Source organism: Haemaphysalis longicornis, unplaced genomic scaffold, assembly GCF_048455015.1.
Source record: "Haemaphysalis longicornis isolate Haplotype H1 unplaced genomic scaffold, Haemaphysalis longicornis Haplotype H1 scaffold_12, whole genome shotgun sequence".
NCBI classification, from domain to species: Eukaryota; Metazoa; Arthropoda; class Arachnida; order Ixodida; family Ixodidae; genus Haemaphysalis; species Haemaphysalis longicornis.
This window is the reverse complement of record NW_027526225.1, coordinates 88,767,129-88,794,873: the sequence shown is the minus strand read 5'-3', so window position 1 is coordinate 88,794,873 and position 27,745 is coordinate 88,767,129. Positions and strand designations below refer to the sequence as shown.

At 47.4% G+C, this 27,745-nt stretch overlaps 1 protein-coding gene across 1 annotated transcript; it reads left to right on the top strand.

Moving 5' to 3' along the window:
* Positions 1-514: 514 nt before the first annotated feature.
* Positions 515-27,745, top strand: LOC144162960 (uncharacterized). The gene is made up of 3 exons (XM_077693701.1): positions 515-776; positions 8,506-9,088; positions 25,982-27,745. The coding sequence occupies exons 1-3, from the start codon at positions 714-716 to the stop codon at positions 26,662-26,664; spliced, it is 1,329 nt and encodes a 442-aa protein (XP_077549827.1). The 5' UTR covers positions 515-713; the 3' UTR covers positions 26,665-27,745.

The window sequence follows — 27,745 nt, the reverse complement described above, 5'->3', positions numbered from 1 at the left end:
GTATACAGAAGGTCATGCTGAAACGGCAGACGACACCACTACGAGCAGCTGAGTACGGCCGCTGGATGCGTGGCGGACAACATGAAACAAGTAGGCACGCGATGGGGGAAATACCGATCAACAAAACTAAAGGACAAGGACAAACCAACAAAACTACGATCGCTGAAATCCAAACGCAACGGTATGGTGTCGCCATCTATCGACTGTACCAGTTATTTTTATTGCTTCCAATGAAATTTGAGCTGACTAAAATATTTACCACAACCCGTGTCCTGAGGGCAGCTGCGTAAGCGAAGATTGAGAAAATTTTGCACAAGCATAACTACTGTACAAGATAATTTTGAGAAAAACACTTGCACAAATGCGCTTTACTTGCCATCTGGCGGTGGCTCGTGCAGCATAAAGCGCGTTGGTTCCGCCGTGCGTTTCCGACGCTCTCTCGCAATGCCGCGAGGCGGCGCCAGCGTTCCGATTTCGCCCGCTGTTTGCTGTCAGGTTCTCTCGGGCGGCATAGATTTTCGGGGAGAGTCGGCGGGTCGTCGGCGGCGCCGCCGGAGGATCCGCTCGGAAGGCTGTGACGTCACGCGCGCGGCGTTTCTCACCGATCCCAGCATGCTCAGCACACTGAATGTCCGCCATACTGTGCGAGTGGCTGCGAGACGGTCACGGAGTTGGCCTGCTGGGTCGCTGCGAAGTTTTTGTTTTACGGCCTGATGCAGTGCTCGCCCTACGAAATTAAGGATAAGTTGTTGAAAGCATTAGACGAGGACAACAATGTAAGCCTCGCACGTTTCATTCCTTTTGTCTCAAGTTGCAACCGCGGTGTGTGCAGCGTCGCTGGCAGGGCCCGGAAAGCCAGCGCTTGTGGCCAAAACGCAAACGTAACCTGCGGGCGGCTAAACACGGCAGTCTACCCGAGCGTTAGGCTTAGATTCGAGTTCGTGCCGTCACGGCCGCGGGAGGGGTCGGGGCGCCGGCTTCGGTGCATCGTGCGTTCCTTTTGGCGTCGTCCCGTCGGCCGAGCGGCGCGTCGCAGCTTGGCATCGCCGACGCGCCGGCAGTCATCGGCTCTGCTGCCGTTCTCGTCGGACCCTTGGAAACGTCACAAGTCATGCGCCGTAGGTGCAGTCCGTGGCGGGTTTTACAACTAAACGCGCTCCTCTTCGGTGGCTAGGGGGGCTCTAAGCCTAACGTCGTCCGAACCAGCCACCGATCACTTCACGGACGCTTTGTTGGCATGAGGCGGCCGGCGCGGTACGGTCATTCCGTCGATGCGCAGGCTGGCTTGCTTTGCACACGTTGCGGGTCCGCGCCTGACCCGAGCGTGCCGGTGCGCCGCGAGATGTGCGCGTCTGTCACGCATGTTTGGCCGGGCAGCTCCGGGCCTCTTGCAGATTTCCTTGTCGCACATGGTAGATCGGTGTCGGCGAACGTTGCTCTCTTTGAGACTAATTTCGCTCTTCTAACAAGGTCCCAACGGTGGCGCTCGTTCTGCGGTGGATGGGACACCTTTAACAGGTTGCTCCGTGCTGTCGCAGCTTTTAGCGTCGGGTGCAGGGTTAGGACAGCGGTTAACCTCGCTGATGTCGCAGCAAATGTCATTGCCTCGCTCAATCGCGGCCCTGAACCTGCCTCGTGAATTTAAATAGCAATGGCTGCGGTTAACATGCGGCTGACTCGGTGAGGTCGGTGGTATGGCGTATGTCGCAGTTCGGTAAAACGCCGTTTTCGACTGACCGAGGCGTTCGAGTAGAACGGGGTGTTTGGTTTTAGGCGTGTTTGCATGTTGGCCACAGGCGTTAGCTTTGGACGGGAATGCGTTTTACCTTTCCTTGATGAAGACCTTCCGCCGGAAGATAGTTGTGTGCTAATTTTTGTGCTTTTTTTGCTAACCGCATGGCCGCAGCTCCGCCGCTCTCCCCAGCCACGCTGAACACACACGCCTTTTTTTGCTCGCGCTTTTGTGTTTTCTCGTGAGAAGTAAAAGTGGAACATTAAGTCGTTAAATGACTGAATTGCTGCTGTTGTCTGCACTGTTCAGTTCGTAAGGGGGTTCCATGCCCCCGTCGTAAGTTGTGTGCACCGACCTGAAGCGTAGATTTCACAATGCGACCACCTGAAACGATGTTCTTTGCCAATCTGATTCAGTGCTCCCGCCCATATAAACTTTCAGTGGGGGCTTCGAAATTCGAAACCGTGCAGTAAGTCTTTGACCAATTTCTGCTGTGCTCATAGTTGGTTGTTATTCTTTAGGCTTGACCAAGTCTGCACTACAGTTGGAATTGCGTTTTAAGTAATTAGCCCAGCCCTAATTAATACCCTGTTTAGTGATTCTTCCACGTGTACGAAGCTGAGTGATATAACATTCCTGCAGCAGCATGGACTATTTTTTTTGTATCAGAATCTGCACATACGGATTTTTTGTAAGAACGACTTGGTTTTATGGTTTCCTCGCATGCAGCAGCCATAATGCGTATTGCCAGCTGTGTCCTTTCATTTGAATTGATTGGTTAAATCATTCTGTAGTGGCTTGTGGTCAAAGTACCCTTGCCCTTGATGGCTGTGTCGTTTCAAAAGGTAACCGTTGGGCACTTTTCATTTGTTAGAACCATACAATACTGTTAGTTTTAATGGACCTCTGTGTGCACCTTGAGGCTGAAGTGTTTAGAACGTTACTTCAAAAATGGTGTTCGTGAGCTATAAGTTAAATGGTAACCATAATTGGATTCTCATGAAATGTACTTTGTCCTGTGTGCACTTCGAGGCTGAAGTGTTTGGAACGTTACTTCAAGAATGGTGTTTGTGAGGTATAAGTTCAATAATAACCGTAATTGGATACCTCATGCCGCTTCTGTGGCTGGCCAGCGGCTTATTGCAATGTGAAGATTCCTCAAAACATGAGGCGGACCTGTCGAAGTTGGGACACTCAGGCAGTCGGGTAAAAAGAAGCACTCACACTGTTCGAAAAGTCAGCGGGTAACCTGTTTACACTAGCCAGAATTGCTTCAGCTGTTGCAGTTACAGCCGTGGGGGTCACTGAAGAGAGTCGTGAGCATTGACTAAACGCTTCTTCACTTTCAAGAGAAGTGCATTAAAAAATTATGCTTCCTGTGCTGTCCGCCTCACTCCTTTGGTAACAGGCACACAGGATACGCACGTATTTTGGAATAGGTACATCACCTGCTTAAACACAGTGCCAATATTAGCCGAAGGCTAGAGCCTCGAATTGGAATGGCAACCACTGCTCTTAGGATGGTTGCACGAGAAGCGGCCAAGGGTGTTTGCTGACATTTTTCTCTTTTCTGGGCTTCAGAAATCTACTTAAAGCTCTAGATTTTGGCCTGAAAGGGGAATGGATTGGGTTTAAGTACACTATGCAGACAAATATAAAAGTTGCTCAGATTACTGCGTTTGGTCATTGTCAGGATTTATGTGGCCAAAAGACAGCCCAGTGAGGATTTTAAACTTTCTTTCGTGATATGATAATGCGCAAGCATCACTTCGTGTTGATTTGTGAAAGCATATGTTTAGGTGTCTATGTTCATATCGCTGCCAATGGGAACTGCTGAATTAACAGCGAGCCTCTGATGGTTGCTATCATCGTCAACCGGCCAACCACATTGAGTGGGTATGTGAGAATTGGTGTTATGTGTTGACGTCAAGCCAAATGAAACATGAATTGGCGGCTGTGAGCTGTTTACGGCAGCTGCCACCTTCACTGAGCAATCCCCTTGAGTGGGTATGTTGACATGTCAGCCAAATTGGAATTGGCAATGAGCTCGCAACAGCGCCTGTCATCGTCGCTGGCCAATCCACCTGGTCGTGGTATGTTAGGCCTATATTGAGGCTGAGCTTTAAGGTGACCTTTGACACTGAGCCTAACAGCTGGTCAAAGCAATGTCAAATTTTTTGAACGCCGAGCTGTGGGTAGCTGTTGATGATGTTCAAAGCACGTAACGTTAGGGCTAAGGCTGGGCCATCCCATCAGGCCACAGCACACTTTGTTCCAGCCAATGGGGACGCCACCCTGACGCATACTCCTGCTTGCGGCCAATGGGGAATACGCAGCCAATGAAAATTTTGACGAGTCTTCTGGCCACATGTGGCCAGTGGAAATTGATGACAGGTTCTTGCCACGGCAATCTGGGGACGGCGCGTTTTTCACCAACTGAGCGAAGCAATGAGCAAGTGATGCTCGCACGTCAAAAAGGCTTGGATGCTTTCACATTTAGTTGACTTGCTGCTGTTGGTGGGAGTGTTGCATACTTGCGAGAGAGAGAATACGCATCTTTTATTGCGAGCTCATTGCAGGGGCTGTAATTTTGGGTGGGGCAGATATGGCGGAGGAGGGGTGGTAGGAGTTGGTCTGGAACTGGCAGAGTGGGGTCGCCCAAGCTCGGGAAAGGTCTCATTTCTGTAGTGAGAGAGGATGTCCGTATAGCTATTGAGTGTGTTGGGGTTCTCTCCTGGTCTTGCAATCTCATTTCCATCAAGGGACTCGTGTCCAGAGTCAAAACTATACGAATGTTGGGAAGCTGCAGGATGTTTTTGAGTATCTTGAGGGGGTGGTATGCAGCTGAGCTGGTATTTTCGGCATGCGACTTGCGAGTCCGTGATGGCTGCGACAAACTTTCAAGTTGGACATGCTCAACTCTGGCAAATTGGAGATTTTGCAACGCTTGCCAACCAAAGCATCTCTCCTTGCTGCCCAGAGGCTGTACGTCTGAAATAGCCCAAAATATGGGGGCTTGATTGTGGATGGGTATGTTGTGTAATGGGAATTGTTTGGAAATGGGTATTGTGATCTACCACTGCGTAGGCACGACGCATGTTGTTATGGCAGATTGTTATGTCGGTAAGATGGTTGCCGCTGCCCACCGATGTGTCTGAATAGTTAATCGCAGCCTCTGAAGCACCTTGAGACCGTTCTTGACCAAAAGCCTTATTGGGTTATCTTTGTCTATTTTGAAAGCCTGCTTACTTCCACTTGCAAATGATGCCTTAATTTGTCGGGCTATTCTCTGTTACATCTGTAAGGGTACAAAGTAACTTAGTTCTTGCCATTGTAAGGGGATTAAAACTACAATAGATGCCTTCATTTCGTGGCACCAACCGCATTCGGCACTGCTGAAACTACATAGAGTGCTGAGGTGGTGGTGGCCTTCTGCAGCAGAAAGCTGTCCGAAGGCTTCCTGCTTTTAGAAGCTGAAAGGAGCCATAAAGAGAAAATACAACTTCGTTTAATTTGAAAGAACTAGGATTCAGTATATCACTCAGCTCCATTGCAGCCCCAAAAGATGTTTTTTTAGTGAAACAAAAAGCAAGAAGTATTTAAAAACTTTCAAATTTTGCGCCACAGTGACGTGTTATGAGCAAGAATGACGTCATACGGGTCAACAAAAAAACATAATTTTCAGTGCGTTAACTGCGCGTTAGCATTCAAGTGATGCAGTCAAATGGAACTAGAGGCCCCATTGCAGACGTCCAGTCGTGTCGTCGCGACAGGTCAGTTAGGTGGCCGCCAATCGCACAAACAAGGTTCCGTGACGTCATAGAAAAGTTGCGGGAAATTGGCTAGGGGGTTGCGACTGCTTCACACGTTTTCTTTAATATCTCCGTTATTTGTTCGAAGATTGCGACGATATTGGTATCATTGTTATCGGAACTAAGCAGTCTTCCTAATAAACCCAACTTGTATTTTGTCTTCATGGCTCCTTGAAGTGTGGAGGAACGCTGCCTATAATAGGCATACCTGCTCCCGATTGGCTGATGCAGGTGCTTCCTCTCTTCTGATTGGTTGACGGCAGCTGTGGAGTCACCAGCTAGTTTGAAAAAAGCGTAATTACCATTTGGGGGCTGATTCAGCTTGATCACCGTTCATGCGGTCCACTTCCTTCGCAGTTGTACTTTTATTGCCTCACTGTGCAATTTTTGGGGATTTTTCTGCTTGTCTGTTCGTAGTTGAACTGCTTTTGGAAGTTGTTATGCCCACTTTTGTGTTCGCTTGTGTTTTCTGCAGGTGGTGTGCTGTATATTCTGGAAATTAATGAAGTAAATTTCTGGTGCGGCTATTTTGTTTAGCGCCTCGTTTCATTGCCACGGGACTTACTTCGGGGCGCGGTTGCATTAGTGGGGGCATTGTGAGGTGCGTACTTTGTAACCTAATTTCAGTGTGCTGCTGGAGGCTCTGGCAAAAGCACAGGCAAATATGACTTTGGTTAGTTAAAAATGCTGCTTTTCTTTTTTTTTTTTTTTTTTTTCAATAAACAATGCTACCAATTTTATTGCCAACTTCAAATAGATAAGGGAGATATTAATGAATACAGATGAAGCTGTGGTGATTCAGCACCCACTTTCCGGTGATTTCTCTAGGGCATCACCGAATCTTGTTTGTGCAATTGACGGCCACTGACCTTAGCCACTGCCAAGAAATATGACCGGGTGATTTTAGTGGGGCCTCTGGTTCCATCAAATCGTACCACTTGAATGCTAATGTGCTGTTAAAGGCCAACTGCACTCAAATTTCACCTCGACCAAATTTATTTTGTATGTGTACTAAGTACCCCAAAATCAGTTGGGGCACTAGTGGTGGCCCCGTAAAGCGCCTTGTTAATCAGTCGGAACCTTTTAAAAAGCTTCACCGCAGACCACAATGCACCTGCTGGCGGATCGCATAAACAGCCATGACGCGCCTGTGACGCTTTAGCCCGCCGGGGCTTCTTCCTCTGGCCAGCCACGCAGCTGGAGAACCGGTCGAGCTCTGCTGCGAACACCTCACCCATTTGCTGCCCCGTGCGCGCTAGAGCTTGCGCGCAGGCTTGCTCCTGAGCTGCAGACCATCCGGCCGCTCGCTGCACGGTTGCAACGTCACTTCAATGGCCGTGCTCTCCTTCATTTCGGTTTTGAAATCGCCAATTTTTGCTGACCGCTTGCGGCGTCCATGCGCGTATTTCTTCAGTTGTATTTTGCGTCTTGCTTTCTTTTTCAGCAGACGATTTGGAAATAGTGTTTTCAAGAGGTTGAAATTTTGAGTGCCGATAACTGCGTTTTTAGTACTGACCTATATTTTGTTACCGCTACCAATTACACCTTTTTCTGGTATGAAATTTAAAAAATTAAATACTTTAATTGAAAAATTCAAAAGTATTAAATTTTTTTTAGCCTTTTATGGCTGGAATGGAAATGAACGAGTTACCAAAGACTAGTTCTTCCAAATTGAACAAAAAGTCGTGTTTTGTCCTCATTTCCCTTTAAACGTGCACATTTGTGTTGCACAGCTCGGGGTGCCATGGAGGGATGGAACTTAAAAATGAAAGTGTGGACCATCTCTCTTTCCTTTCACAACCCCTTCTGCCCCTGTAGGCTGTGGTGCCATCCTTGTGCAGTAACGTTGTTCGTTCATTGTAGTCTCCAGGGTGCCATCCCTAGAAAGGATTATGTCATTCAGCGTACATTGTATTCTTGATTATTTTTTCCCCTGAGCATCTTAGATTAAGCAATATGGCACTTTGTGTGAAAGTCTGGCTGGAAGGAGCATTGAACTGACAAGCAGTCAGGAAAACAAATTTGGCATGTGTGCGCAAAAACCAAGTAATGTAGACACCAATGCAGGCAATTGCTTTTTGACAAAAGTAAGATGGGGGAGTACTGACCCAGTTCATCGTTTCTTTTTTCTGTGTAGGTGGAACTTTTTTCTGCCTTAGGACAACCCTTAATATGACAAGTTTTCTCTGCAGATATACAATTTCGTAGCTACGGGCCAGTTAAGGAGAGTTTAGGGGCACTGCCTGCACCAAAGACCGCTTGTGCATAATTTCATTACCTTTGCACGATCAAAATAGCTTAGTTAAGATTGTTGGTATTACATTTCTTGTTTCTCTCCACACTGTAACAAGGTGTGAGCTTGGCTTGTAAATGTGTTAATTGGGTACTGGAGCCAGTATGTCATACTACAGACTTGAGCCTATCTTTGGGGCCCTGTTTAACCAGGCGCTGGAAGTGTGCAATGTGGAAACAATAACACTGCTTGTTAAATGGTTAGAAAGCCAGCAGCCCGAATCCAGTTAGGGCATCTTTTGGCTGTTGCTCATTCAGGTTTTTCATTGCCAGAGGCATTTCACCGAACTTTCAACTCCTTCCTTGCCAAGGTAGCAATAGCACCGTTTGCACAACCTAGGTCATCGCAGTCGGGGTGCAAACTTGCGCCAACTGCTGCGGTGGTCAAATTCTACAGGTGGTCATTTGGATTGATAAACCATCAGGGTGACAGGGTAGGTGCTGAGAGATGAAACCAGGTCTAGAGGAAGATGCAGGTGTATATCAGAAAAATTGGAGGTGAAGAATGAAATAGATTGTAGCGAGATGGGAATGGCTGGAGGAGCATTGTATAGGCTTTCGTTGTGCAGTGGGCACAAACAACCGCAGCGCTGTGTTTAGTCCAGAGCCTACCGCCGTTGCGTGGTCCGCTCTGCCCGGCCAGCGTGTTCACCCCCGTGTCCTGTGCAGGTGGTCGACATGGCGGCGGTCATCGAGGTCATCACCCTGTTGGAGCGCACGCCCATCACCAAGGACACGCTGGAACGCACCCGGCTGGGCAAGTACATCAACGAGCTGCGCAAGCGCACGAGCAATGAGCCCTTGGCCCGGCGGGCCAAGGAGCTCGTGAAGAGCTGGCGCCGCCTGCTGCCCTGCGACCAGACGCCCAACGGGGGCGGGCCCCCCGTTGTCGGGCCGGGCCCCGGGCCGGGCATTGGCCCCGGCCCGGGGCCCGGACTGCTCCTGGCCGCGGCGCCCCCCCGCCGCAGCCCCAGCTGCTCGAGCGTCTCCAACAGCCCCGTGCCGCCCTCGCCGCTGCTGGCGGCGGCCGCCGCGGCCGTGACCACAGCCAGCGCGGGGCCGGGCCTTGGTCCGCGGCGCAATGGCGGCTTCAAGCCCGTCAGCCCGGCCTGCTGCCAGTCGGCGCCTTGCTCGCCGGGCTCCCCGCTGGCCCACCCGCACCCCCGGAGCCCTCCGCCCATGGAGCCCGTCGCCAAGAACAATGTGGCCAACAAGCGACTCAGGAAATCGGCCGCGTCCTCTGATGGGCCAGGTGAGGACGCCTTCTCGGTCTTTTTGTTTGGGCAGGTTCAAATGCCAAACGGGTTGGTTTTTGTCTTTGGCAGGGCATGTCACAGGGGTAACTGTGCAGGGGGACAGCCATATGGTAGCAGTGCAATGTTAAGGTAGGTCATTACAGCATTGAAAAGCAAAAGCGCCCGTGTGTACGAGATATAGGCGCACGTTAAAGATCCCCAGGGGGTCGAAATTCATACGAAGCCCTCCGCTACGGCACACCTCATCACCCGCGTTGCGTTTGCACGTTAAGCCATACAATCAATGAATCATTACGACATTGTCAATTAAGTGTTTTGATTAATCAGAGCTTTTTAAGTAAACACATCTCACACATCTGTTCGTAGACCTTGTGCTGTGGTTTTAGCTGTTCCGGATAGTGGCGCACCTGGAAGTCAAAATGGCCATGTGGTGGCTGTTTTGTGTGGGCAAGGGTCAGCTGCGTGATTCAACACTGGTCAAAGGTTCCTGAAAAGCCGTCAGAAGTGGCAAGGAGGAGGATGGGGTGTGTAAAAAACAAAAAATGGCCGCATATTTGCTAGCTTCTCTGCAAATGTTGTCGAAAGACGGTAGCCCCCTGGGACATAAATGCCCCTCTTCTCTTCGCCTCCCAACTCGCTTTTCCCAAGATAAGCACAGTGGAGGTTCATGCAATTCAATTTTCCCGTGTTCCACTCCTTTAGTTGCTGTTGGACTTGGAATGCCGCCACACAGTCTAGGCTGGGGTGCGAGAACTTGTATTTTTGGGTCAAAACTTTGCTTTTGACATGTATTTATTTTGCTATAACAAAAGCACGCATCTATATTTAAATAAAAGAAACACTGCTCTGCATTGATGTTTTGCATGATATATGTGTAATGTTTTCTTTATGCTCAACAATTTTGACATATATGAAGAATGGTACAGGATTTAGTGGTTTGGAAATGTTAGGCCTAGATAAACGCCTCGTTCAAGAATTCTTTTAAGGTTTGGCCAGGTGGCTGAATCTAAGGACAGACAGATTAAAATGGGGCATGGTCATAACGTGTCACTAGCTTCAACTTCACCCACTCATACTTGCCAAGTCTCCCGAATTATCCGGGAGACTCCCGAACTTTGACCCCATCTCCCGATTGTACGAACGGTATTTCAAATCTCCCGAGAAATGGCCGCCCCAGCAGAGAGGTCGCTTTTTTTAATCATGCGAGTATGTTAGTCATTTCTGCTATGACAGTTGCGGAGTTGCATAAAGACCATTCGCCACCATACTTATAGTTAATTGTATTCTGTACCGTGGAGCACCGTTAAGCCTATTCTAGGCGCCATAGTAAGATGTGTGGGACGAAGTCCAACGAGATTGCCAAAAATAGAAGCGAAGATGCAACTATTGCTGATGGGGAAGGGAGGTTTGGTAGAATGCAAAGGTGGTGCTGCAGCCACTTAACCATTCCACGCAGCAATGCTGAATCTGGAAGGATCTTTAGCACCATGAGAGCCCTTTAAATCATTGAAGGACTTTATCACAATTAAGAAGACAAGAACCAAATGTTGTTCGTCGCTTTACGAGAGGACTATCGGTGGTGACACTTTAACCGTAAGGTAAAGTGTCACCAGACGGGACATTCTTTTGAGCAGATGCGCCCTGACAAGTTTTTGAAGCTTTCGAAATTCGCGACTGCCAGGTCCCTTCACAAGTAAAGAAGTTTGGCGCTCTCCACCTCAAGAACCAGAAGTAGTTTTGCATGGTGCGAGAACTAAAATACGCATCCTTAAAAAAAAAAACCACCAACCCATTCCGCAGTCTCCCAAATTTTCACATTGCTAGGTTGGCAGGTCGTCCCACGGCGCTTTGGTAGGCATGCTGCCCTGAGTGGTGCGGGTTTTTGCAACATCATGCTGTAGAAGTGCTTCAGCACTCCTTGGCTAACGCACCCTGCCTAGGCAACTGTGGTGGGTACTGGGTGCATCGGGTGAGCAGTTGGGTTTATGTGAGGAGTGCAAAGAGTGATGGGGACAATAGGTTTTTCCTTTTTAAAGGTGAACAAATAAGGTCTAAGGAACAGAGGTGAGGAAGGCACACAAACAGCCACAGTTGTGCGGTTACCACACTCCTTTCTCGGGCCATTGGTTGTTAGGATGGTGGGTACCATGTCGTTGGTCATGCCCGGATAGCCCCCATGAACTGTACTGGGCTTGATCTAGAGATTGAGCTAAAAGCTGACTAAAATTGGGCTGAGAGTCATTGCTAGTTTCGTTGGGTGTGCTTCCTACAATAAGATTCTAGGTACGTTGTACTTAGACGGCCACTTGAGCGTGAAATGTGGAAGTTGGGATGCTGCTGCCTTTAGTGGTCTGACAGTCAGTCCCGGCGGTCACTCGCAGTCTGGTATAGGGGCAGTACACGATCTTATAGTCGCCGTTGGCCAGGCTGGGTGCGGGAACGCCATGCAGCACTCCTGTTGGCTGACCTGGAATTGATAGCTGGCTCAGCGATGCCTGTTGTTTCTGGGTGTTGCAACTTTCTTGCAGGATTTGGTGCCAAGGATCGAGGGGTAGGACAGTTCAGCCACTCGGGGCATCGAACTCCATGCTAGTTTCTGTCAATGCAACGTCGTTATGCCTAGCTTCTACTCAGGCTTCGAGGCATGCGGTGCAAAAGTTGGCACCAACAGCTGCGGTGGAAGGCCAGTTAGTCGACACAAATGCACTAGATGTAGTTGTGAGGCCTGGTGCTGTCAGAGTTCAAGATGAGCTTGTTGGGCAAATTTTGGGTATCATCCTTCTCCACGCTTGGGGATGTGCCTCTCGTGGAATGTTGGGCGTGAGAAGGAGAAAAGGTTGAGGTGCTAACGCCGCAGCTTTTGTTGCTAATCTTCATCACCAGTTGAGGAACAGTCTGTAAGTCTTCCTGGCCCGGTAAACACAGTTTCTTCGCCTTTTACCTGTTGCAGAATGACTGGGCCAATTATGTTTCGTATTGAGAAAATTCCAGTCTCTAGATGCAGAAATTCCCTATTTCTGCCACTTTTCCTCGCGCATTTATCAACAAATCCCTGTAGGTTTCCTTGCGTGGTCTTTTGAAGGCTGACTGATCTTTTACGGGGATTCCTGTTCAGTATTGGGTGTTTGTGCTACCTTCATCTACTTTACCGAGCCTTGCAGGCGCAACACCATTCAGAGTTTTAGTGTGAATCGAATTCCACTACCTCTGGCTCTCAGCAACATTTCACATTTTGTACCGAGTAGCATGCCCGTCTTGTATGCCAATGCCCAAGTTGAAACTTCTTGTGTGAGAAGAAGTGAAGATACGTTAAGTTCCAAAAGAACGCCCACCCAAACTGCAGTGATATCTAGTGAGAAAAAAAAAAAAAAAAAACCTGGGCCATCTTTACTAACGTGAAACCTGGGGAGGGGCGAAACATGCATTGTATAAATGTATTCTTGGCACCTTGGCATTTGTCCCAAAGGAGATGAAATTGTTGGGGGGTAGAGGTATACAGCACTGCTGTAAAAGTCTCTTGTCTTTGAAGCACGAAGCTCTCTAGCGCGAGGCGTAACGAGTGTTCCAGTGTTTTTTTTAGTACACGTTACGAAGCAATCCAGTGCGAAGCGTGAATGAGTGTCCAGATGTTTCTTTTTTAGTACACGTTACGTTCTAGCGCGAGGCATAAACGAGTTTCTTGCGTTTTAGTACCGTGACTACATGAGACGATGATTACGACGACGACAATGACAGGAGACGCCAACAGCCCCATCCCCTAAGGGGCTTCGCCCCTAAAATACGGGATGGACGAACTTTTGGGTCAGGTGCAAGAAACGGCACAAAGGTAGCCGCACCGCCAACCAAAGCTGTGAAGATATCCAGTAAGAAAGCCGGGCAGGTTGTGTTTCTCTTGTTCAGAATCAAGACATCGGTGGTGTCCGCGGCCATGACAAGTTTTCGCGGAGGGATTTTTGTTGTCGTCCAAGCTAGCGTGATTTTAGGGGGCAGGTGATCTTTGGGATCTCTTAGTGAATTAAATATTTCACACCTGTAGGGGGTGGGAAATTTTGGTACTGTTGTGCAATTGAGCATTTATAAGATCTATTCATAACACATGCCCTGAGAGCACCGTGATGTGAATGAATGGGAAAGGGATTTCTTTCAGCCAAAATTTCAGCCTGGGGTGGTGGGGTAGCGACCTCTCGGAGAAAAATTAAAGGGACACTAAAGTTTAAAATCAAAAGCAAGTTGGCTTAGATTGGTAGATTAGAGGGTCGTGAATACAAATGACAATACCGCTTGCTGCTGCAGCAGTTGCATATTAACGACGGAAATGCCAAAACGCATAAAACCAGGTACCGCTGCCCCATTCACTTTCCTACACGGTTTTTGACATCTCAAATTGCAAATGGTGAAACGAGATCGGTAGAGCTTGTCAGAGTTTTTCTGACGCAAACACTGAGACAGGGACATGTAAATGTAAAATGCCGTGTTTGCACGATTCTGACACGCCCAGATTGTAATGCACAGGTAAATTTACCTGACGGAGGACATTTTATTTGACGCACGCAATTGCGGCGGCCGCAAAAATTCCTTGCGCTTCATAAGCTTGCTTATCCAGCTCCTGTTCGTCTTAAAACTAGAACGGCGAGCTGTGAAAGCGTTTACAATTTAAGGCACCTTGTCTTTCATAATTTCAGAAATGACGGACCATTGGTTCATTCCTTGCTCGGTTGCGAATTCTGCCAGCGAGTCTTCCAAGTTCTCAAAAACATCTGTGCTTGGGGCCGGTAAATCATTTCTTTGAAGCCTTGTATCAAACTATGGCTCTTCTTCGGCTCGCACACGTCTTCGGAACGGACACCTTTTGCGTGGGATGCCACTCGGTTCTCATCCCTTTAAACCTGTGGTAAAATAAACCATCGCTTGATGGACACTAGGGAATTCATTGTCATTATCATCACCAGCCTATCTACGCCCACTGCAGGGCAAAGGCCTCTCCCATGGATCTCCAATTATCGCGGTCCTGTGCTAACCACGACCAATTTATCCCCGCAAACTGCTTGATCTCATCTGCCCACCTAACTTTCTGCCACCCCCTGCCACGCTTGCCTTCTCTAGGGATCCACTCTGACCTTTAATGACGAACGGTTATCTTGCCTTCGCAATTACATGCCCTGCCCACGACCATTTCTTCCTAATTTCTGCTAATATGTCCTTAACACGCGTTTGTTCCCTGACCCACTCTGCTCCTTGTCCCTTAATGTTGCACCTATCCTCTTCCGTCCGTTCCATTGTGCGCTGAGTCATCTTCAATTTAAGTTTAATCCTTTTAGTGAGCCTCCAATTTTCTGCCCCGTAGGTGAGTACCGGTAATTCATTGTACTAGCGAACATTTACTAAAACAAGGCAAAAGCTGCAGAAGAGAAAAGCACGTGGTAGACCTAGTGTGTGTTTCTTATGATGACTTCTGCATTTAGCTATCTACTCAGTGAACTCTTTGCTTTAGTTAATGGACACTTCATAGTGGTACCTTTTAAGAGCCATAGTGACTGAAATACGGTGCTCATAGCAGCAGCGCCAACACATGCAATACCTGACCAAGGTACGCCAAAATTTGCATACGCAAGGTTGACAGAATTTTTTTTTTAATTGGACAGAGTGTTCAGTTGAGAAGGAGTCTGTCTATGGCGACGCTGCTGGCTGCATTGCAGCTTATTTTGCTTTTGATCCCCGTTGTAATGCGCACACGAATTTGAAGGTTTTTTTGGGGGGGGGAAAGGGGGCTCGTGCTTGCACACAAAAACACAAACTTCGGCTAGAAAACATTGTGAACTAGGGTGCCCCACCACCAGCAGTACTCTTTGTTTGGGTTTATTTATTTATTTATTTATTTACAAATACTGCTGTCTCAACGAGAGACATAGCAGGAATAGAAAAGTTACATGAAATACATATACACGACATATGCATTTGTACCACAAGGCAAACCATTTTGTTGAAATGGTTTGCCTTGTGGTACAACTGCAGTCAAAAGGAGCATGCAGGTGAAGGCAAAAGCCTCCCATACCTGCTTACCTACTAGCAAATATATACACACAACAGCCAGTGGCAAAAGGGAGATTATCAGAGCAATCATCTGTGCTGCCCCGGCCTGATGGCCAACAACTTCACTGATGGCCGGTTGCAAATGTATTTGGTCATAAAGTGAAAGCTTTCTGAGTGGGACCGACAAAAAGCTATTGCATTTTCCCATAGACAGGTTGGTTGACCGAGGAGCTCTGATGAGATCTCTGTACACATGGTGCGTGCCGGAAACTGAGCTTGCATTGTTCCAAAACGGTTGCTTAAAAATAGTGGAAAAGGAACTGTTCCAAATAAGACACTACATGCATTGATCATGGAGGAGGAGCACAATAGTATACCTTTAGCTCATAAACCACGTATCAGTATACGTTTAGATAATTCGTAGGTGTGTTTACTTGGTGCGCGAGAAATCGTGTGGGTTCGTTCTTCGTTCGAGATTTGGGCCTTTGAAGGTTTGACGATCGATTGGACACACATTTAATTTGACGCAGTTTTGATGTCGAAAAGCTTTAATGCTTTTCTCAACTTTCTTTAGGAAAGGGTGGGGAATTTTTCTACACCTTCTCTACGCAGGAGTACCTCATGAGAAAGTTTTGTTAGGGGGCTTTATGAGGAGCAGAGGGCCTGATAGCCGACTTTGCCTAGGTGCGGCCTACCAACGCGGTGTAAAAAAAACTTTTCTAACAGGCTTCCAATTTTTGTGACAAAAGGGAAAGCCAATAAGCACAGACTTTCAGTAGAGGGCAACAGTTGAGTTTGAAGTCGAGAATAGATCCCCAGCTCGCTCGGGGCTCTTTGCGACCGGCTCTGATGTTGCAACAAGAGATAGAAATGCCAGATTTAATTACTTCTGTCCAAACAAGGCATTGTGGGTTGTTGAGCAGAAGCCAGTAGAGCTACAAAACATGTGATTTCAGAGTTCAAGCAAGAAGTGTTCAGCTTTTAGCGTACTGTGCGCGTCACACTTGGCCAAGTGGGAATCCGCCGTGCGATATGGCCTCACACATAAGTGCTTTTGAGAACTGCTCAATCCCCAGTTGCCAAGGGTTGCAACAAGGAAGGTGATGCAAACCTGTGATTGAAGCTAGCTAACTCGTTTCAAAGGATGACCCCGAATGAGCGTATTTCCGCCGCTGTTCATCTCTCATTACATTCATGGTTTTTATTCATGGTAAAGTCGCCCCTCGCGTTATTAGAGAGTTTTAGCAGTCCGTCTGTTCCGTTGGTTATGTTGTTACCGGGTTGGCCGAGACTCGTCTGCGCCTGTGCGCACGGAAGGGGGAGGAGGCGCAGACATGGTGAAGGCAGGCCTGCGGAACTAATTCCCCTACCGCAACGAATGCCCAAGTGCCCAGATGGGTCCCGGTCAACACGCTAACTACATACACGACGGAACAGATCGACTGCTAAAACTATTATTTCAGTCGAATTAATCGAGCTGATCTGGCAGCTCTTGAATGGTTTGAAGGACACCTTTGTCTGTGAGCTGGAATAAGTGGAGGTTGTGTTTGCTTGCGGAAACAAATGATTGCTCTCGGGTTTTTGGTTTTGTCTAAGATGTAGGAAACAGAAAATTGGAGCATTTTTTGGGCTGTCAACATTGGTTTATTTGCTTCCAAAAGAAGGGTTACCTGCTGCTAATAAGTGCAATTTACCAACGTGTCGTAGAAGAGCGCAGCCTTGTCTGTGTCGTCTTATTATTACTTCAAAGAAATTCTGGGTAGCCTCGGCTTTCACAGGCAAGCGCGGGCAACAGGCTGGGCCAGTTTAAGCAACCAGAAAAAAAAAACTGCAGGCTTGCTTTGTTGGACTCAATTTGGAAATGTGTGTCTACTTTCCAACCTCTCAACTTTGGTGTAGACATGTCGCAGCTACGCCCATCTTGAAGCTGGAGCATGTCGTTCGAGAAACTCAAGTTATCTTGAAATTCTCATTTGTGCTACGGGTCAAATTAAATGCGGTTTTCATGGGGTTTCTCTGGGGAGAGCTACGAGTTCAGCATGGCACCCTTCCACATTATCAAGTAATGGCGTTTTACATATCCTTAGGGGCCATACAGACCATGCATGGCACCTAGGCAGGGCCCATGCAGATTATGCATGGCAAGGGGCCATGCAGACAAAACATAAGTTTGGCTCATTTGAAAGGTTGCTTCGTTAGAATCATACTGACACCACTTTTACCGTAAATTTCGCTCAAATAAGCTATGTAATTAGGAAAAAAGGTAATGGCTATGCGACCCAACAGCTCTTTTCCCACAACAAAACCTATGATGTCATACGCGGTATAAGTACAGATGCGCACTGCTTTTGGTACTTGGCGCACTATGCTTGTTTTAGCTGCACAGTCTTACACGACACTAGCCGATTGGCGTAAGTGACGTCTTACGTGTCCCTGTTTGTCGAGGCTACCCCGTGTTTCATGAAATGATTACTTTATACAGTAACAAAAACAAGCTAGGTGCAAATACGGTCAAAAACAAAGCAACATCGGACAACGGTTCGTGCCCGAGTATGGTAGCGCCATCTGGGAAGACTGCCGGCAAGCAAGGCTGCAGAGCTGAATGACACAGTGTAAATTCGTTAGAATACGTGGACTTATGACTTCATTGTTGACGTCCCGAAAACACACGATTTGGCGGGAGAATTATAGTTTTAACCTAAATTGATTAGTTTCTCAGAGAATACGGCATCATTTGTTGCTAGACAAGTGCTAGGGGCCCTATAAATTCATAAATCTCAACTAAAACAAACTTGTAATTTTGTCTGCATGGCCCCTTTTAAGGTCTCAAGGGCTGCTGCCTGGTCCAGTAGAAATAATATGCAATTCCGGTGTAGTTGGACTAGGTAGGTGCGGCCACAATAGGAACATTTTGTGGGACAAAGATGACGTACCCTTGCCAGAAGAGGGTTTGGCAACCCTGGAACTTAAGTTATAGGCTGACAATGATGGCGTACTTCTCAACTCAGCCAGTGATTTGCCGAGATTGGGGTAACACAATGAATGGCTCGATGAAGGTTCTTATTTTGCCACTTGGCAAGGGTGTGAGGGTGTGCGCGGTTTGGCACTCTTTTTCAAGGACATTGTCAGTAAGGAACTCAAAGGTCCTCTCCAGTCACAGCATACTTCGCATTTTCTCTCTATCTTGTGAGGCAATAAAACTTCAGGCATTAGACGTGGATGTGGAACCTATGGGTAGCCTTGCCCCCTCTCCCCAGGTGAAGTTGCATCCCTTGTTTTGACAGTGCAAAGGTGTCGATCGAGTTCAAGCTTGCCAAAGATTCTGCACACACCAAAGTTCTAAATGTGGTGTGCCTTGTAAATTGGTAACCACTGTTCGATGCGTGCAACTTAAGGGCGGGAGAATGTCTGGAATGTTTGATTTGCATGATCTCGATCGGTGAAGGAATGTTTAACGTCGCTTATAGCTACCATGAAAACGCGCGTTGCAATTGTACATGCTTTGGATTGACCACATGGAAGAGCACACCTGCCCCCATAAAAGGACTACAGAACTCTTGCATAACTACGTCGTGTAAAATACGCATTTGTTTCGGCTTTTAGGGCGTATGCCGTGAGGGAAATCAGCGCGTGCTGTGTGGTGGGCTTAAGTTGCAGCTGTAATGTTGCTACCTTGTCATTTTATCAAATTAGTGTTGCGCAGCATTTCTGCAAGCTGTTTGCAAGTAACCTTTCAGGAAAGTGTCGAATACGGCCTACGATTCAACCGTGACTTTTAGACGTCCTTTTAAATGTAAGCCTGTGTCTTGCAACATTTACAGGCCTGTTAAGGCTATATTTAGTATTGGCACACGCATAAATGTTGCAAGTGTTTTGCAAGTGTTGCAACTGCTTTGGCAGCGTACCATTAGTAGTGTGTTGAAGCCTGCTGGAAGGAAGTTGCGACAATCAACGCAACTTTTGCCAGAACCGAGAAAAATAGTGTCATTGCTGGCAGCCAGAAGCAATGCTCACTGCAGCAGCATATATTAGGTGCATGCGGCTGCCTGCTGTTGTCTCGGGAGTGGTGAAACCAGATTGGTGGAGTTTGACGAAGGGGGCGTGGCTGCTGCACTTGAGAAAAAAGGATGCAGGTCGTGGTTAGGCTGCATTACCATAATATTTTTTTTTGTCAGAAGGCTCCTGGCAAGTCAAATACCAAATAATGGGGTCAGCTTTGTAATCCGACAGCGTTGAGAGGTGATAATTACTTGAAAATGGCCCCAGCTATTCACTAATGATCTTTGGTTTGGACAAAGGGCAGCTTTATTCTCCCAAAGCTTATTTCTGATGGTCCCCCGCATGTCTAGCAAGTGTCCTGACATTTTCAACCAGTTTCCAGCAGTTTCGGTTTCGTTTTCACATTGCGAAATTCATATTTGGCGCTACTACGCAGTTACCCAACTACAAGCTCATTTGCCATGGCGCCTCCGTTGCCCGCTACTGCTCCTCAAAACAAGCATGCCGCTCGCACTTCCACTTTATCTACGCCTTGCTTCTGCGATAAGAGCTTCCGCTGAAAGTCAAACGATAACACCAAGTCGTCGGGTATCAGTTCAGACGAGGAGAACGCTTCCAATTGGCCTTGAACACCGCCAGCTGTTCACCAGCCAGTTTCGGTTTCATACGAGGGTATTTCCGGAAGTCTAGTGTCGCTTCTTAGTAGTACTGTTTATTCTGACAAAGTCTCCAACAGCCTTGTATTTGTTTCTTTTCGAAATTGTTAGGTGGCGCTGCAATGCAGTAGGCTCGTAGTGCTGAACTCGCTTCACAGCCTGACGGCGGCTTGGTGAAAGCTTGCTGGGCATGATTCTAGCGCATCGTAACTTATTCCTGCAAGCAGGGCCACCATAGTGAGTCAGAACATGATAATAAAACGCAAATGAAAGTTCTGACTGATGAGCGATCATCAGAACGTCAACAAGCATCCACCAAAGAGTTTGGTTCTCAACTCCAAGCGGATTTTTTCACATCGCTTGCTTGCCTTCAATATTGTGCCTGTCATAATCATTGACAAGGTGTTTTTACATCACGTGGAGGCTAATTTGGGCCTTTAATAATGTCAAACCACCAGATTTCTTCTAGAGAACTATCCAAAATAGCAAAACTTGAAATAGAGGTTGGGCTTCACCACATGGCATGGGCACCACGTGGGCTAACATTTTCTTTTATATCTGACAAATTGTACTGCGCAACTCAATTTTTTTTTCTAGGACGGGTTTTTGAAACGTCTACCTACAAAATGTATATTCTAAATTTTTTCTACTACACGTGGTTTATTATACACAACTTACTTTTTTCTTTTTTCTTCGACGCGCGGACAAAAATTTCGAATTCGATAATTTTTTTCGGAATCATTATTTAGGAAAACATTAATAAAACTGGTGTCGTTGGAAAGCACGTGGAATAATCTGCATTGTATGTCACTGCAATGTGTGCCTAACCAATATGTATAGCACAAAAAAATGTTTTGTTAGACCCTTCAAAATTGGTCAATTCCCCGCGGTAACGAAAGGGTTAAGCATATTAGAAAAACAAATAATGAGGCAGTAACTGCACTGGGAAATTTTATGTCCGTGTGCTTTTAATTAAAAAAAACACAAGCTTCAGCTGGCTAGCATTAGGAAATACGACACCTCACATTACAGCAACAGACAAAGGGTGAATGTTGGGGAGCACAAGAGCCTGCGATGCCTACTTACTTTTTGCACATATGTACGTGCAGTAGCCAGTGGCAAAAGTAACACCTTAATGAATCAGCTATGGCACCTTGCACGTGTATTTACTACACATACGTTCCCCCAATAGGCAATATTGCATGGCGAAGTCTCGCTAAAAACTGCAGAGGGGGGCAGGGCTTGGTGGCCAACTTTGCTTGAGCGCCTCCTTACCAAGAGGGCGCCAGAAAGACTTCTTCAGATTGACTTCCAATTCTAGCGGCGAAAGTTAAAGCCAATAAGAACAGGCTTTCATGATGGTGGGCACTCAAAATGGTTCCTTGCCACTGGTGCCACCAAAGTTTAATGAGCTGTAAAATTACTTCCAAGCGATGCATTAAAAAAACCAATTCTCTTAATGCACTCACCAGGGTCCATATGTTGGAAAATGTAAAGCTTACAGTTTTATGACCAACACTGTTGTCTATTGTTCCTCCAAAAATAGTTAATTACCTCTATCTCAGGAACTAACTTACCAACTAAAACAGTAATGCCATATTTGAAATCAGTGGGGGAAAAGCAGCAAGACACAAATTTCACTAAGTTTACTTAAAAATTAAAAAAGTTTTTTTAAGAGCAGTGTCCCCCCATAAACCATACAACACCTCACGTTTCCCTAATCTATGATAATTGTGGTCTCTCTCTCTCTCTCTCTCTCTCTCTCTCTCTCTCTCTCTCTCTCTCTCTCTCTCTCTCTCTCTCTCTCTCTCTCACACACACACACACACACACACACACACACACACACACACACACACAGCTTGTCACATCGCTGTTGAATACCACAAACTGCTTGCAAAGCCTTGCACATTAGCTGCAGTAGCGAATAATTCTCCCTGTGGTAACAATTCTAAGGATTATTTTCCTGACTGGTAATGTGGCACGATTACCAGCTGCATGTTTAGAGGAGCAGTCACCTTGTCTACTAAAGTCATGACACTGGTTTCATTGATTACTATATTGCCTGTCAAGGTTCTTAAGGGTGTCTTGGTCGAAATGGAAATGGTTTTTGCTTTGTGTGAGGGTGAATACAGAAGCATTGATGTTGAATTGAACACCGCTGGGCACTCGTCCTTCAAGTTGTGCGCTGTGAGTGACATTTTCGAGATTTTCTCTGTGGCATGCTCTGCTATTTTGAGATTCAATTGGCGGGGGTTTCTTTTCAGAGTATCCAGAGTAGTGCATTAGCGTAGACCGAAATCACTTGAATGGTATTGCTTAGGGTACAAGTGCATTCATCCTCCCGTGGTTGTTCAGTTGCCCAGCCGATCATGGCCGTTTGTGCCTTGTGTGTGTGGGGGGTACGTGCTGTGCTTCATAGCTAATGGTATGTGAAAATTTGGGTTGGTTCTGTTGGTGCCTAGGTTGAGTTGGAATTTGTGAATTGGCCGTGAGCTTCTGGTGGTAGCTTCATTGTCATTGGCAAATCCCCTCGAGTGGTAGGTGAGTGAGAACTGTCGGTAGGTATGCCGACATTGCAATAGGAACTGATGAAAAGGTCGCTTTCTTCTGGTGGCAGCAGTCAGTCAGTGGCCAGTCCACATGAGCTTGTCAGCCTGTTAACAAGCCAAGAAAAGTTGCTCAATCTACAAGGAGCTGCGTGTACCTAGGTTGTCGGCATTTTCCAAGTCGAAGTCCGTAGCGCATGCACTAAGTCCACTTAAGTGAACTGTAGTCGTTCAGCTGCATTGGTTCATGCTTGACTTGCATTCCGGGGGCCTGGATTTGATTCTCATCCAGGCCCACATTTATTTTCCTTTTCAGCTGATTAACTGGGATTTGGTTCTCTCTGCGCCGTAAGCTATTTTACGAGCCGTTTCACTGCTTACAGATGCCAGACGCCTGCTTTCTTTTTCTTTTCTCTTTTTTTTTTTGGTCCCATTCAAGGGTCGTTTAATGTGTTGACATCAAACAACTCCTCAACCACTGCAGTTACATGCTGTAGTTGTGGCTGCAGCTGTACTCGCAGATTATCAGCCTTATTCATGGTAGCACACTTGGGTTGGAAGTGATCAAGTTTTTATTCAGTTGGATAATTAACAAAAGTGAGGGGACAGTGGTGACATCACAACCTAGGGGCTTTCTCATACGTGTCACTGGACAGGCCTGTGAAATTGGTTGGGTCAAGTCAAACTAGCCACTAGTTGGCCAATCATGTGGCTGGAAGTTCCAACTTATTTGGGTCGAAATTCAACTAGTGATATTTTGGAAGAGAAAGGCCGTTTGCTAGTGGCCATGTTAAGATTGTGCAAGATCAACAATTGTTTGGTGGTAAAAAATCCAGCTACTGAGGATATGTCACGTGATCTGTGAGGGATTTTTGCAGTGGCGGCAGGTTTAATAATACAGAGCTCACTGTTGTGTGATGCACAACTTCACAACCATCTCCCCTAAACAATTTTTTTATTCAACATAGAATTCGGAGTAGAGATGGGCTCAAGGTTTCAAATTCTGGCCCCGTAATCTCCTACAAGATTTTAGTTGTCTGAAGCAAAATGTGAAATCCTGTTCCAAATTTTATATTGCTTATCCACTGTAGCCCATTCATTGGAGGATAATGGAGATGGGTTCTTTGGATGCATTGGTTGTGGCGAAGAGAAAGATCAACCACAGTTAGTGGGTTTGGTTGGACCATCTTTTTGGGTTTCACACGTAAACTGCCAAATTATGTGAGCGGTGGTGCCTAGACCTAACCTGTTTTTTCTGGTCTGTCGTTCGGCTGGCCGTAGATGGAACACTGGGTAACGTTGCAAACAAAATGCTTGCCGTTTCCTTTTCAGCACTGTCGTCGCATCAACTGTGGTGGCTCTTGTCGGCTTCCAGGGAGTTTCCTCACAGATTTCAAACACATTCTGTGTACAGTGCACCTGCACATAGACAGGCTGACAGTGATGGCGGAATAGGTTGGCAAGAATTTCGGAGAGCAGAGGTGGCTTCAAACCATATTGTTCCGAGGATGATGTGGTGAAACCTCATAGTTGCCGCCTGAGAGACCATGGGGCTATGTGCCCGCGCCATGCCGGCTATGCGACTAGCGCTGACAGGGAACGAAGAGGAAGACGAGGATTTTTCTCTCGCTCGTATTGCGGCCACCTTGACGGACTGGTGACTCTTTCCACTCGGACTGATTTTCTCTAAATACCTGCTAATACACCAGTATTCCTTGCGCCTTCCTCGTAACAATATTTCAAATCCAGCCAATGCAAGTGCAGTAGTCCTTGAGGCACCTTAAAAAGGTATTTAGTGTCTTCAGAGTTCTGTAAGCGTACTGATGCTCTACAATTGCAACAGAGATGGAGGTCAGAGATTGCACATTTTGCAGTCGCAACTACACATTGTACAAATTCCCCCTAAAAGAACGCTGAAGGCTTAGCTTTTTGTTTTAACTGAAATGGGGCACATTCCATAGCTCTCTCAGCTCTTGTTTGACACCCAGTGATGCCTTGTTGCTGAGAAATGAGCCAGTAAGGCTAGCATTTCTCTCTCCCATTGTCCTTCCTCCGTTTTTTTTTTTTTTTTTTTCCCCATGACTGACTAATGATAGTCTTAAAGCGGTTCACCACAGTGCAAGTTTGTTTTCCAGAAAGCTCCATGCGAATGCCCACCCCTGAAACATCGCCCACCCTCGTTTAGGGGTGAATTTACCAAGTTTACTCAATTTACTAAACGACCCCAAGATTTCCCACCCCCTAAAATCGATGGCTTTAGCGCCGATGAGGAAACAAAATCAACATGAATCATGTATTTGTGTTGATGCAGTCACTTATTTGCCCTTTCCACACTTTATCCGATAGTCCGCCCATCTGGTATTTTTTCTTGATATCTCCGCAGATTTAGTTTTTTCTCACCTGACCCGAAAGATGGACCATCCCGTATTTTTTGACCCATCCCCTGCGCCCATCCCGTCCATGGCCCATCCCGCGCGCGCGTGGTCTTTCCTCGTGGCAGCACGTGTTTGTCCGCGCGCGTTGTCTCACCACGTGGGTGAGCACGTGTTGTCCGCGGCAGCCAGTGGCGACGTCCGACCGTCACAGGACAGTGACCCTCAATCTATTTCAGAATACCCCTCAAATTCCCCAGGTATGGGGTATTACATGATAGAGTGAGGAATGACCAATACAACATTATTTTGTGCCACAAAACCTTTTCGCAAACATTTTTCCGCTTTGAACATGTTACTAAGCATACAAAATCCGTACAAAAATTGGCAATTTTCATTTAATGAGCCGTTGAGGGGTTGGGTGCTTGTGGTAGTTCCAGCGAGTGGAAGGCTTCACTGTGGCCAGTGGTTCAGTGTGAGATGTCTTTGCGATCGTTATTTGGAGCTCCTATGCAAGGCAGTTTTCTTCCATTTTCACCATATACACGTTTTACAATGTTTTTCTTCTTCCTCAAAATTGTCGTTTCAGCACATTTGCAAACTTGGAGGGGGCATAGCTTCAGTTCCGTTCCTGTTAGTACCGTAATTCACTTTTTATATAAAAGAAAGTGAGGAAATTTTTAAAATAAAGTCCCAGGAGGATTTTTGTCAAGTTTAATGTGCTGTTCCTTCGGCTAAACTTGCGCTAGGGTATTCATTTGCTATTGGCACCATGTATACATTACTGAGCTTTTCTGTAGATGTACGGCTTCCAAATTAAGTAAAAATATTTTCATTAAATTGCACTTGTAGAATTGGTGCACCAAACTACACTAGTGGAAGTTGCATCCTAATCCACTCAAAAGTGCAGTTGTGTGTCCTAAGAGTGGAGTTGTCCCCTCAAGCAATCGCTAAATAAGAAATGGGCAGGGCATGTAATACGAAGACAAGATGACCGTTGGTCATTAAGGGTAACAGAGTGGATCTCTAAAGAAGGCAAGCGTGGCACGGGGCGGCAGAAAGTTAGGTGGGCAGATGAGATCAAGAAGTTTGCAGGGATAAATTGGTCGCAGTTTGCACAGGATCAAAATAATTGGAAATCTATAAGAGGCCTTTGCCCTGCAGTGGGCGTAGATAGGCTAATGATGGTGAGCAATCACTCTAAAGGCACCTCCCAATCCCTGTGTAACCTGGTGTGCCCGCATATTTCTAACGATTTTTTTATTTTCTTGTTTACCTCGCAGTGGATGGTGCCAAGAAAGCGGCCTGGTCTCCTCCTAACGGCGTGCACCCGTGGGACCCGATCCCGAGCGGCAACTCGGCCTTCGAGAGCGTCCGGAACCGCGCGGCCATCGCCACGACCTCCCCCCGCCTCCCCAAGGTCAAGACTACGCAGCAGCTCATAGCCGAGCTCAAGGCCAAGAGTGGACTGAGCCTGGATGGCGGCACGGTGGCAGCCGCGGCCGCCGCCGCGGCCGCAGCGGCGGCTGCAGCCGCCGCCTCCCCCTCGGCGTCCACGCGCCAGAAGAGGGCAGGCAACTACAGCCTCCTCGGCACTGACGACGAGACGAGCCGGACCAAGTCGGAGCTGATGGATCGGTTCCTCCAGTCATCGGTCCCCAACGGTCCCCGCGCCGCACCGGGCCCGTCGGCCGACCGGTCGCCGCCGGGCGGCGAGGTGGCGGCAATCTTGAGCGCCCTCCCCGAGATCGGGCCCGACATCAACCTGGAAGAGGAGGAAGCGCCCGTTGTGCCCTTGGAAGTGACCCCGGAGGTTGAGGAACGCTTTGCGACCGAGCACTGGGAGCACGTCAACGGAGTGTCGGACCACGACGGAAACTGGTGGGGCTGGCACGAAGTGACCACAGCGCGCTCCTACGCGGGGGATGTGCTTCACATATTGCCTTATGTAAATATAGACTGGTGACCCGCGTGGTTTTTCTCCTTTTTTTTTTTTTCGTTTCGGATGGAAGAAAAGGGAGGTTCCTCGTTTTTTGCGGAGGAGGCGCTTTTCTCGGCCTGTGATCTACGTGGCGGGTGTGTGTGTGGTGAGCGCGCGCGTGTGCACCCCCACCATCCCCTCTTTTTTTAGTCATGAACTTGTGTCTCTGTGTGGACAAGTGCTCTGCCGCCGTCGATTTTTGGAAGGGGCAGGGGATGATGCGTAACGTTGCCTTTTTTTTTTTTGTCTTCAACGTTTTCCTTATTTGTGGTTACTATTATTATTATTATTATTATTATTTGGGGGCGCGTGCCCCCTGCCGTCTGGAATAGACTACGTTGCTGTTAAATGTAAAAAAAAGTTATCCAATGTCACAATTGCGTTAATATATTGGGTGTGTAAAACTTGCAGCGGGAGGTACCGTTGGTACGTGCATTTTTTTCTTTTCTTTTCGGCCTACCGTGTGGTGAATGCCGCCAGCGGGTTGCCCATCATCGTGCTTTTGTAAAATTCTCCTGCCTGCACTTTTCGATTCCCCGCCGCAGGCGTTGTGTTTTGGTGTAGGAACGGAAAGGACACTCGTGCACGGGTTGTAAGTGGATGTTAAGTGCCATTAGCAGCAGTGCCATGGGGTTTCGTGGCCCTGTGGCCTCTCTGGTCTCGGGGAAGGGGGAGAGTGGGGTCTGACGGAGTGTGTTCGAGGGCGAAGGGGCGGCAGCTTGGTGGGGATTGCCGGGGTCGTTTGCATGTTAGGCCCGGGAGTTCCCGGGGCCGACCAAAAGCCAAGCCAAGTTGGTCGAACGGCCGGTCAAGAGCCGCTCGTCAGCATCATCAACGCCAGGGGATCAAGTGCCTCAATGTTCCGGCTCTTGACCTTGCCGGCGGTTGCAAGGTGCAAAGGGAGTCTGTGCAAACACATCAGGACTGAGTTTGCGTGTTTTTTGTAGTTATTCCTTGTCAAGACGACGGAGACGACGAAACGTGTGGGAGGAGCTTGTGGCTCAGCCAGTCCAAGAGTTTCCTAGGTAATAATAAACTGCCATGTCCGCACATGGTCATGTTTGTA

Bases quoted from the DNA above. Each gene is read 5' to 3' on its own strand.
- LOC144162960 (XM_077693701.1), top strand. From the start codon at position 714: ATGCAGTGCTCGCCCTACGAAATTAAGGATAAGTTGTTGAAAGCATTA. The intron at 777-8,505 runs GTAAGCCTCGCA...TGTCCTGTGCAG, and splicing joins CATTAGACGAGGACAACAAT to GTGGTCGACATGGCGGCGGT. The intron at 9,089-25,981 runs GTGAGGACGCCT...TTTACCTCGCAG, and splicing joins CGCGTCCTCTGATGGGCCAG to TGGATGGTGCCAAGAAAGCG.